The sequence below is a fragment of the Cupressus sempervirens genome, chromosome 4 (assembly GCF_028749045.1).
Source record: "Cupressus sempervirens isolate cs-2001-9-10 chromosome 4, ASM2874904v1, whole genome shotgun sequence".
In the NCBI taxonomy this organism is placed as follows: domain Eukaryota; kingdom Viridiplantae; phylum Streptophyta; class Pinopsida; order Cupressales; family Cupressaceae; genus Cupressus; species Cupressus sempervirens.
In genome coordinates, this window is record NC_143121.1 from 780,709,318 (window position 1) to 780,721,608 (window position 12,291).

Here is a 12,291-nt window from a genome sequence, read left to right on the forward strand (position 1 = left end):
CATTTTCAAGTATCTGAGATTAATACAAATTTCTAAAGAGAAAAATATGTATGGATTAAGAGCAACCACTAGGCAGAAACAAAATGAGTATGTTTCATGTTATATTCACAAGAATTGATAGCCTTAGAAACAATTCAACTTGCATAAACTCCTCCAAGCAAAATTTATCTTTAATTTTCTCTTTCAATACTTCAGAGAAAACAAATTAATGATAAGGCAAAGCAAGAGATGTGCAATGAGAAATAACAAAACTAAAAATTTCTGACATTTGCAAGAATTTTATTTATTTCTTGAATGCGTTTTTGAATCCAAAAGGAGTGACCCTTGTGCATAGTTGGCAAGATCAATGTTTAAATAACAGGTTAAATGTTCTATTTGACATTGCTTCTTACAACCAGATGCAGCAAAATCCTCGAACAGATAAAAGAAGTATGGCTTATTTGGGGTTTGATTTTAACTCCCAAAAATCGAAATAAACAGAATATAAAGCACAGCATATCATTTGGCTTGAGGGTGGGAAGCAATATATTTAATGACATCAGCACATGATGACATCTTATCAGCTTCACTATTGGGAATATCTATGGCAAATTCATCCTCCATTTCCATCATTATTTCCACTGTATCAAGAATGTCCAGGCTAAGATCTTTCACAAAATGAGCTGTTGGAACAACCTGCAAATTAGAGATATATTGAATACGGTCAATCGGACAAGATAAGGTTGGAAAAACAATTTTAAAATCACAAAGCTGTTATATTATATCACTCAAAGTTTGTTGCACTCCATGCATGTGAAATGGCATTAACCTAGTAACATATCTATGAGGTATTCTATCGAAAGGATAAACTACACAGAAAATAGAAATTCCTTTTTTCCAGAATAATAGGTATTAGTTGGCATTTAGATTTCTTTACAGATGAAACATCACCTACTTTAAACAAAAAAGTTTCAAACTTGAGAGAGTAAGTTGAAAAAGCAAGATCTTAAACAGGTCTCAAAATTTATATCTGATAAAATGTACAATGTACCCAGTTAAAACATGTATATAGTGTCATGGAAAATTTAGCATAATGAGAGGAAAGCAAGAATATTAAAGGCCTCGTGTATGCAAGATAGAGGTATTTTAGCAACCATATTGAAAAAAGCACAATCATGTGAATTGACAAAAAGTTATTCAAGCATTTACATTTGAAAGAATAAAGTACCAACAACTCAGGAGATTATCAAAGAATATCCTCTTTCGGATTTTGATAGTAGTCAATAATGTTTAACCAAAGCTTGTTATACAAATTTGGGCACCATAAGACAGACGAAACCTACAAGGAAATAATTTGAACCTCTTAAAGCGATTGAAAACAACACAAGTAAATTGGAAGGGAAATGACAGTCGAATAATGAGAATGCTAAATAAATGTGTCAAGAAAGAATTGCATGGAACCTACCAAAGAAGAATCTGCAATTTCTAAAATTTGCAGTTCAAAGTTAGATTTGACACTGACAAAACTCCATTAAATAGAGAAAAGCCGCAATTCAAGGTAGTCGCAAAAGTGTGGAAGATGGTTCTACTTACAAAAAAAACAGGACAACAACTAAATCAAGACACGACTACTCCAATCAACCACTTTTGAGAAGGCTTGAAAACTTTGAAACCAGATTCATTCCTGCAACGTTCAAAGTAAGGTTTGATTTGGTGCAGAGTCTAATCCTCATCAAATTTGGCCGCAAAGCCCCAAATTTTGCCTGAAGTCTGTAAGAGGGACCCAGGCAGACTTTAGACAAATTTGGAGAGGATTTGTTTGCTAGTGGCAGAATCCCGACTGATTTTGGGCTGAAAACAAGGTTTTTTACTATTTTCAAATGTTCTATTTTGCCTAACTTGGTCTATTCAACCCTCCAACCCTAGAAAAGGCCACCAAAGAGGCCAAAAAGGTTATTTTATGTCATTTGTCAAATACACTAAAACGTTAATATATATGGTGGTGCATTTCGCTATGCTGCTTTACTGAGTTTACTATTAGTGTAGCGGTGTATGAACTTATTTACTGCTGCATACACATGCACATATATACATAAATAAACATATTTTTTTACAGACGAACCCAAAACAAATTCAAACCCGCCACAAATAATAAATCGAATCAATTTAGAACCCAAATCTGAACCAGCAACTTAGCTTAAAATGGTAAAGTGTAAAATATTCTCAATTTATCTCACATACTATGGGTACTTGTGGACAGAAACCATATAGATTCGCAAGACAAATAGTGATAGCTACTGCTGCAACTGGGTTACATCATATTTCGCTGACACGGAGGTGGTGTGTTTGGTAGATGGATGTAGGCTCTACCAATAATATAAATGTCTACTCCATTTTCAATAATCAATAACATTGAAACATATAAATAAACCAAATCAAACAAATAAGATTCTTCAATTGAAACATATAAAGAACCAGATCAATAACATGAAAACATATCAATACATTCAATGAAAATAAAGCAATAGGACTTCCCAATCTGACATATACCAAGTGAGATCTAGAACCAAAAAAAAGCCTTCGTTCACATGTACATACCTGGGGCAGTAGCATGTAGTTCCAAACCCTTACTAATGCAAGATGGCAATGTAGTAAGAAGCTCCATCATACTAAAGTAGTAAACCTCAGGGACCATCATCCCCCCTACTAATGTACAGAAATGTTAGGGAGAAAAATATATGCAATCTAGGGTAAACCTGTAGTGACTTCTTGGTCAAACCCAATAGATGAACCTATAGACAATTCATGGAAATGGGAAGAAAAATCCAAGAGCAAATTGAGTCCCACGATGGACTATCTAAAAGACCTGTCAAACCCAGTCTGAAAGTTGTTCCCTGCAATGAAACCTGTAAACCAAGTAATGTGAAAGTAAAGGGTAGATAGTCAATAATTATCTGATATTGTCCACGATAAGAGTTTCCAGGAAATAATTCATATAGTTATCCTACAAGTTACTATAAAGGTGCACTAAAGTGTACAACTCCACACAATAAAAAGGATTAAAGGACGAAAATCAGAAAAACAACAAACTAACCGTGTGATTTTTGAGTCTAACTCATTGACCCATGTTCCATGAGTGGTGATTCAACATGAATCCATCTCTCATGAGAATAAATGGAACACTTAGCACTCATTGGATCTAGGTGATGCTCACAAGGGTGAAGCATCGGGACTTCCCGGGAGGTCATCCATCCCAGTATTACTCTAGCCTGAGCGCGCTTAACTATAGAGTTTCCACCATGGTTTAAACCCAAGACTTGCAACCCCATTTGCAAAACCTTCACCAAGTGTTGTGCCTTATGAACCATTCATTAGAAAGCCCCTTAAGCTCATCAATTGATAAGTAGGAGATAATTCCCACAGCAAGTCAAATTGTGATATTGCTATCAAGGTTTAACTATGTGATTTTTGAGTCAAACTCATTGACCCATGTTTCATGAGTGGTGATTCAACATGAATCCATCTCTCATGAGAATAAATGGAACATTTAGCACTCATTGGATCTAGGTGATACTCATAGGGGTGAAGCACTAAGACTTCCCGAGAGGTCACCCATCCCAGTACTACTCTAGCCTAAGCGTGCTTAACTACGGAGTTTCTTCCATGGTTAAACCCAAAGCTTTCAACCCCATTTGCAAAACCTTCACCAAGTGTTGTGCCTTATGAACCATTCATTAGAAAGCCACTTAAGCTCATCAATTGATAAGTAGGAGATAATTCCCACAGCAAGTCAAATTGTGATATTGCTATCAAGATTTAACTGTGATTTTTGAGTCAAACTCATTGACCCATGTTTCATGAGTAGTGATTCAACATGAATCCATCTCTCATGAGAATAAATGGAACACTTAGCACTCATTCGATCTAGGTGATGCTCACAGGGGTGAAGCACCAGGACTTCTCGGGAGGGCACCCATCCTAGTACTACTCTAGCTTGAGCACGCTTAACTACAAAGTTTACTCCATGGTTAAACCCAAAGCATCACCTAAACCCAATTATTAAAGTTGTCCTCACTGAGAGGAAGTCTTTGTTAAGAGAAAATCTCAATTATTAATGCATTCTTCTCTGGGAAAAGTTTGAGGTGAAAGCCCTCATTCCACCCTCTACGAGTAGGTACAGTGGACCACCCTCTACAAGTAGACATGGTGAAAATGTATTCTTCTCTGGGAGAAGTCTGAGGTGAAAGCTTGTTCCACCCTTTGTGAGTAGGTATGGTGGACTACCCTCTATGAGTATGCATGGTGAAAATGTATCTTTCTTTGCGAGAAGTTTTGAGATAAAAGTCTTTTTTCTACCCTCTGTGAGCAAGCATGGTGAAAATCGTGTGTGACTCCATTCTATGTGCTTATGAAGTAACTATGCTAGATTATGTTATGCTAAGATAACATATGTTATGTGAATTTATCATATTTGGTTGCAGCTATGAGTGCATGCTTGATTAAAGATTTCTCTCTTGCTAAGAGGGAGTGTTGAAGTTTGTAGCTGTGATAGAGATCATCATCTCTGATTTTATGAGATAAAAATATGTTTGTTATGACCATTATGGTCATCTTCAGCTGAAAGAGATATTTGTAATTATATTTAAGTTAATATTATGCAAAAAGACATGTGTCATACGTCATGTAAAGAGGCATGCATAAGGAAATGTGAAGGGTTGAATATGTGGAAATATGAAGGGTCTTATTTTTGGGACATAGAAAGAGACCTTCGTGCGAAAAATGAAAAGTCTTTATGCAATCTATTCATATGATTGCTTGGTATATTGTAAATCAATCAAGTGAAAGCTGTATACTTGTACATTTTATATCAATAATAGAGATCTTTTGCTGGTGTAGCTAGGTATTTCCCTTCAAGTGGAAGGGTTTCACAAGATAAATGTATTGAGTCATTTGTGTTTTGTTTATGCTCTTTTATTGCTGTTCATCTCTATATCTAGGCTAAAAACTTAACATCCACTTTTCGGCTTGCAATTGAAGATTTTTGACACCAATACTATTATTGTTGCTCCCGATCCCATTGGCCTTATTCTCTATTGCTAAGTCAACTAATGCCAAAGAAGAACACATTATTAATCCATTAGTTGAACTTGAAACAATGATACTTGAACTTACTGTTATGATTTAATTTTAATGTTTTGAATCTTAGATGTTGAACTTGAAATATATGATGGTATGAGCACGATTCATGATGCTATGATTACAGGTTTTGAAGTTTATGGTATTTTTTGTTTAGGTCATATGATCTTATGCTACTACTCTAATCTTAACTCGCACTTCTAGGGTTCATAAATATGTATATATGTAATTTTTACATGTTTTTGTACGAACAAACTCAAACCCCTTTCCAAAATTTTGCCGTAACAGCAAACCGGTTCTTCGAACCCAAACTTAGAACCAAACTCGAACTGGTAACTTAGGTTAAAAGCAATCAAGTTTTGATAAATGGCATATGCCACAAAGGTCCCTATGGCCTTAACAGCCTTAATCGGCCGTAATTTGGGCTTGGCAGTGGGGGTTCAATCCTCTAATTGGGAACATATCAACCATACTACTTATATCCCCGATGAGCACAGGGGTTGTTGCCTCTGAACCTCATGCTGCTCATAAACTAATAAAATAAAAATTGTTTGGACTATGCCAGATGGAAAAGCAGTTTCCCATTTATTAAAATTTGGCTTGTCACAAAAAAATTAACATTTTTCCCTACTTTTATAAATATTTCAATGGTTTAAGCTTCTTGACTTTCTCCAATTAAATCCCAACTAATTAATTCCAATTTTACTTTTGGTTTCTCTAAACTATCTCTTTATGCTTATAAATACATTAATTAAGTTTATTTTAAAAATCTACTGTTTTTTTCGCACCACAAGATTTTGAACTGTGCCCTTGACAGTAACTTCTGATCTCAATGCAAAGTTACTATTTAGCTATATAGAATGCTCTACATGTTGATTTCTCAACCTTGCTTAGACAACTATTGGCTATATGCTCTTTATCCTAGCTAGGATTACTATACTAGCTGAATTTGCTTCTTTGATGAATTGAGATATTATGCCATATTATTGTGAGGGATGAAGAATATATTAATATGCGAACTGCTTCAGAATTTCCTACCACGTTGGTGTTGTTTTCTAGGATCGCTGCAAATGCACTAACAATTGTCATTGTATTGGATTGTGTTCCAAATGCGAACAAAGGCTTATAAATAAGAGAGGAGACATGTCTCTATGGTTAATCATCACTAGTTAACATATTAATATATTAGTAATATAAATAACCATATATATAATATATTATTATATATATGTATAACAATATATATATATATGATATATAATATATATATGTATTATATACAATAATATATATTATTTAACATGGATAAGTATATATAGCATATGATGATTTACCAGTAACAATAATGTATATCGAATCGAATCAATCCAACTAAAGCTACAACTTTAACACTCCCTCTTAGCTAGGGAGGATTTGTAGAACACATTATGCTCTCAAGTATATGAAGACAGATCATCTCAGTATGGTATTCAATTCACTATAAGGCTAAATTTCTCAACACTCCCTCTTTAGCAAGGAGGGAATGAAGCAGTTATAATACAAGAGTAAACACCACCTTAAGTGTGGTCTATTAAGTTATGGTGTCTGGCAAGGACCGGCCCAAAGAACCATAACAAATTGATTTTCATGGTGTCTGTAACATACCCTACTAATTCTACCTTGAATTTTTTAGTTTTGATTCAACAGCATTTTGTCAAACAGTTGGTGTGCAAAGTCTGATTTATAATTTCTGAGTTCTTGTTCAGATGTTATAATACTTCTCTGCCAAACAATGACCATATGATCTGAAGAATAGCAAGGACAAATATCTTGGCACTTGAACACTACTACAAATATGCAATGTAAAGAGTTCTTATGGACTGATCCTAAATGTTCCGTACACTTATTCCTCTATTCAAGATATACAAACTTCATATAGCTGTGTACAAAAGTGACTGAGTTTGTAGTGCAAAGACTGTTACACAGTGACTGAATATGCAAAACTCTTTATAATTATGACACCTATACATTCATTGAACTATTATAATCGGGTGTAGAAGAACCTGGAAATAATATGATCGCTGCTGTTCGAAATTTGAGGATGGATGTCCAGTTTAGCAACCCATCTAATAGCTGCTCGGTTAGGGTATGAAATATGACCTCCAAGTACACAGAATGAGGATTGTTCATGCGCACTATTCACATGCACTGTTCACGCGCACTGTAGCAGCACTGTTTACCCACAAACCTGCTCCAAATCTCACCTCCAAATCTGCTGTCCATGCTGTTCAATGTCTGCAATGATATGCCTTTGGAAATGGAACAATTTCAATCTTACCTGTAGCTGAAAAATTGAAGCTGAATGCACACAGTATGAAGCTAATAGATCTTAAATCCCTTGACTCTGTCTTCCAAGAGCGAAAGGATTGTCACCAATGGAGGATTTCGTCTCCAAAAGCCAGCAACCAAACCAACCAAACTAAGCTTGAATTCATCAATCTCTTCATATCTCCACACCCCATTCATGGTTGTATATAAAGTCCTCTTAGAGGGTCGACCCCCACTCCACAAGCAATGTGGGATTAAATCTCATATTTGCATTTTAATATATTGTTTCCATTTATCACTTTAAAATACAAAATATAATAAAGTAACCTTATAATATTAATTTAATTGAAGTTACTTTATTAAATAACTTCCGGCATTAAAATTCCATAGCAAATGATCTCGAAACACCACAAATGATAGCTCGTTAGAAAGAGCTAAGAAAAACAAATCCAACCCCATCATCAAAATTATCATCCGGCTAGCCTGGCTGGCTTACTAAAAATAGTAAGTCACATTGTAAATGCCTCCAAACGAACTTAGTTGGCCCCAGAACAAAATCGACTAGGCCAAAACACCACAAGATCCCGTCCATGTCCTTGTTAGCCCCCCGGGACCACATAGAAGTAGGCTAACGACAACATATATCCAAACTGGTTAAACAGGGGACATTACAGTCCGCCCCTCTTGAAATTGCTTGTCCCCAAGCAATCTCAACTCTGGATGTTGAAGAACCTGCTCTGCCTCCCATGTTGCATCCTCAATAGGTAGGTTCCTCCACTTCACTAGGTACTCCCTGATAGTCCTCCTGCGAAGCACCCTCTCCCGGGTGTCAAGTATAGCTTCAGGAACCAAGATAAGCTTTCCCTCATCATCGAGAGGTGGCAATACTACTGAAGGCACCACATTGTGCCCCAATGCCTTTTTAAGGCGTGACACATGGAACACATTATGCACTTTACTGTCTGCAGGCAGTTCCAACTCATAAGCTACCTCGCCCACTCTCCTGATTACTCTGAATGGTCCATAGTAGCGCGGTTTCAATTTCTCTGTTCCACTCCTCTTGAGAGAGGACTGCCTATACGGCTGTAACATGAGGTACACCATGTCTCCCACCTCAAAAGACCTCTCAACCCTGTGCTGATCAGCATATTGCTTCTGCTGATTTTGTGCCTTTTGCAAGTTTTCCTTCAAGGATCGCATAATGTCCTGACATTCTTGCAAAAGATCCTTGGCCTTAGGCACCCTACTGTCCCCAAATAACAAATCCAAGAAATTAGGAGCATCATACCCGTATAGTGCCATAAAAGGGGACATTTGAATAGACATATGGTAAGAGGTATTATAGCAGTACTCCCCTAGATGTAGCCACTTCACCCAAGCCCTCTGCTGCCCTGCAATATAGTTTCGGAGATATCCCTCAACCCACTTGTTCACTATCTCTGTTTGCCCATCAGTTTGGGGGTGGTAACTGGTACTCGGAGTGAGCTCTGTTCCACATAACTTGAACAACTCCTGCCAAAAGTGGCTCATAAATCTGCTGTCTCTGTCACTGACTATGCTTCTTGGTATCCCATGTAGTCTGAATACCTCTCGAAAAAATAGTTCTGCTGTTTGTGTTGCTGAATACGTAGACGAAATTGCAAAGAAATGTGCAAATTTCGTCAATCTGTCTACCACAACAAAGATACAATCCCGACCCTGTGCCTTGGGGAGGCCTGTGATGAAATCCATGGAAATGCTATCCCACTTCTTCTCTGGTATGGGTAGGGGCTGTAGTAAACCACCTGGAAAGGAATGTTCTTGTTTGTTCTGCTGACATACTTGGCACTCTCTAACAAATTGAAGCACCTCTGTTTTGAGTCCTTTCCAAGTGAAGCGCTCTCTCACCTGCCGATATGTCTTAAAGAATCCAGGATGTCCTGCCAATGGTGAATCATGAAACGCCCTCAAAATCTTCTGCTTCATAGCAGACCCGGGTACTAAATAAATCCTTTCCTTGTAGATGATCAGATCATTTACAACAGTGTATCGGCTATCCTGAATAGTTCCTTCAATAATACTAGATGCCCAACTATCCTTGGCATACTCTGCCAAGATCAACTCTCTCCAATCATCCATGACTATCCCAACAGCAAGCAAATGAGGCCTTCTGGATAAAGCATCTGCGACAATATTTTTCTTCCCTTTGACGTAGACTATGTCGAAATCATAAGCTTGTAACTTACTCACCCATTTCTGTTGCCTGTCATTAAGATCCTTCTGCCCAAGGAAGTGTTTCAAGCTGTTATGATCTGTTTTTACTGTGAATCGGCTCCCTGCTAAATATTGCCTGAACTTAGCTAGCGCGTGCATGATTGCTAGCATTTCTTTGTCATAGATGCTGTAAGTTCTCTCAACACCTCGTAATTTCCTGCTCTCATATGCGATGGGATGTTTGTCCTGCATGAGGACAGCTCCTACGCCCTCTCCCGAGGCATCACACTGCAGCTCAAAAGGCCTGGTGAAATCTGGAATGGCTAAAACAGGACACGTACTCATCAGCTCCTTGAACCTGTCAAAACAATCCTGAGCCTTCTCTGACCACTTGAAACTGTCTCTCCGTGTCAAATCTGTAAGTGGTGCTGCTATCTGTGAAAATCCCTTCACAAATCTGCGGTAGAACCCACAAAGCCCGAGAAATCCCTTGAGTTGTGAAGTGTTCCTCGGCGGTGGCCAATCCAGAATGGCCCTGATCTTGTCTGGGTCAACCCGAACACTTCCTGCACTAATAATATGCCCTAGATAGAGCAACTCTGTCATCCCGAACTCGCATTTACTCATCTTGGCATATAATGACTCCCTCTCTAAAATACTGAGCACTGTATCAATATGCTTCAAATGTTCCTCCCAAGTATGGCTGTATATCAGTATATCATCAAAGAATATCAACACAAAATTCCTCAGCTGATCTCTGAACACTCTATTCATACAGGACTGAAAAGTGGCGGGAGCATTAGTCAACCCGAAAGGCATGACTAAGAACTCAAAATGTCCGTAGTGGCATCTAAAAGCTGTCTTCTCCACATCCCCCTCTCTAACCCGTATCTGGTGGTAGCCAGATCTCAAATCAATCTTAGAGAAGTAGCATGCACCGTGCAATTCATCAATAAGCTCATCGATGCGCGGGATAGGGTATCGGTTCTTGATTGTCTTCTTGTTTAGCTCCCTATAATCAATGCACATCCTCATTGTACCATCCTTCTTCTTCACCAATACTACTGAAGAAGCAAAAGGACTCTTGCTTGGCCGTATGTGCCCCATGTCAATCAACTCCTTGATTGCCTTTTCTATTTCATCCTTATATCTCTTGGGGTGGCGGTAAGGTGTGATGATAACTGGCTTAGCCCCTTCCTCTAACTCAATAACATGCTCGATTCCCCTATCTGGGGGTCTTCCTGGAGGTATCTCATCAAACACCTTAGTATGTTTGGTTATTATTTTTTGTACATCAGGTGGATACTCCTGTTTATGCTGCTCTGTCACCTCAGGCATTACTTTGAACTCTGTTGCCCACTGCACCTGATCATGTCTAAAGAAACTCTGCATTCGTTTGAGTGAGACCACTCGAAGTCTCCCATCTGACAAACCTCTGAGCACTATCTTCTTACCATTTGCCTCAAACCTCATTTCCATTTTCTGGAGGTTAAATGTAAACTCTTCCAAAGACTTCATCCAGTTCATTCCAAGCACCATATCCTGATCACCAATGTTGACCACAAAGAAATCTCCTGTCATGTCATAATCTCCCAAACGAAGCTGCAAGTTGGAGATTTTCTTGGTACAGTCAATTTTGAAGCCATCGGCAACCATCACCTTAAATCCCCTATGCTCCTCTGTATGTAGCCCTCTGCGTGTCACAAACTTCTCATCAATGAAGTTATGTGTTGCCCCTGTATCAATGAGTGCCACAAATCTCTGTCCATCCAAAGTTCCCCTAACTCTGAAAGTGACGGCCTCCTGTATACTAGACAACTGAGCTATCGTGCCATCACTACGTGCTTCCTCATGTGAAGAATTATCATCATCTCCATCTGATTCTGATGACTGCTCTGAATCTCCATCCACTGACTCTTCAGCTGAAAAGTACTCCATCTGCTTAGCTTTTGCTTTCAATGGACACTTATGTGACAAATCCCAAGGCTCCCTGCAATGAAAACAAAGCTTCTTCTTCCTGAGATCATTAAGTGTTTCATTGTCCAACCTCTTACTTTCCTCCTTAGGTGGCGGAGGCTCTCTATCAAAAGGTTTCCTGTCCTTATCTTTCCTTGAAGGGAAACTCTTTGCGAGGAATTTATTTTTAGAAGCTGAAGAGGAATCCATGTCACGAGCTTTCTTAATGGCTTCCTGCAAAGTGGGAGGGTTGAGAGCTTTAATCCACCCTCTCAACGGATCAGCTAACCCATCCATAAATAGAACCAGTATCCTCCGTTCAGATACATCTGTTACTAACACTGCAAGTTTCTGAAACTCTGAAATGTATGTCTCCAATGATCCCCATTGTTTAAGCTGAGCTAACTCCTTGAAATGGAGTTCTGGATCCTTCCTATCAAAACGTTCAATCAGTCTTTCCGTGAACTCCACATATGAGGTAATGTGTGCATGACCCATAGTGACCATACCATGATGCCACCACTCGTGTGCTAACCCCTCCAGATGAATTGCTGCGTACTTAATAGCTTCTTCCTCAGGCATAGGGTTCAATTGAAAGTATGTGTCAAGCTTTTGAACCCAAGCTCTTGCTGAAGACTTCCCCGAGCCATCATAATATGGTAACTGAAGTTTCCCTACTTTCTTCCGTAGCTCATAGTTCTGGTTCCTGTCATGTCCACG

At 38.4% G+C, this 12,291-nt stretch overlaps 1 protein-coding gene across 1 annotated transcript in view; it reads right to left on the reverse strand.

Annotated features, from left to right (window-relative positions):
* Positions 1-243: 243 nt before the first annotated feature.
* The window catches only part of LOC149563722 (acyl carrier protein 1, mitochondrial-like), a 43,437-nt gene continuing 31,389 nt past the window's right edge, over positions 244-12,291 (reverse strand). The window contains exon 2 of the mRNA XM_089826860.1: positions 244-675. Within this exon, the coding sequence (XP_089682986.1) occupies positions 499-675 (177 nt within the window). The 3' untranslated portion in view covers positions 244-498. The remainder of the gene's footprint in view (positions 676-12,291) is intronic.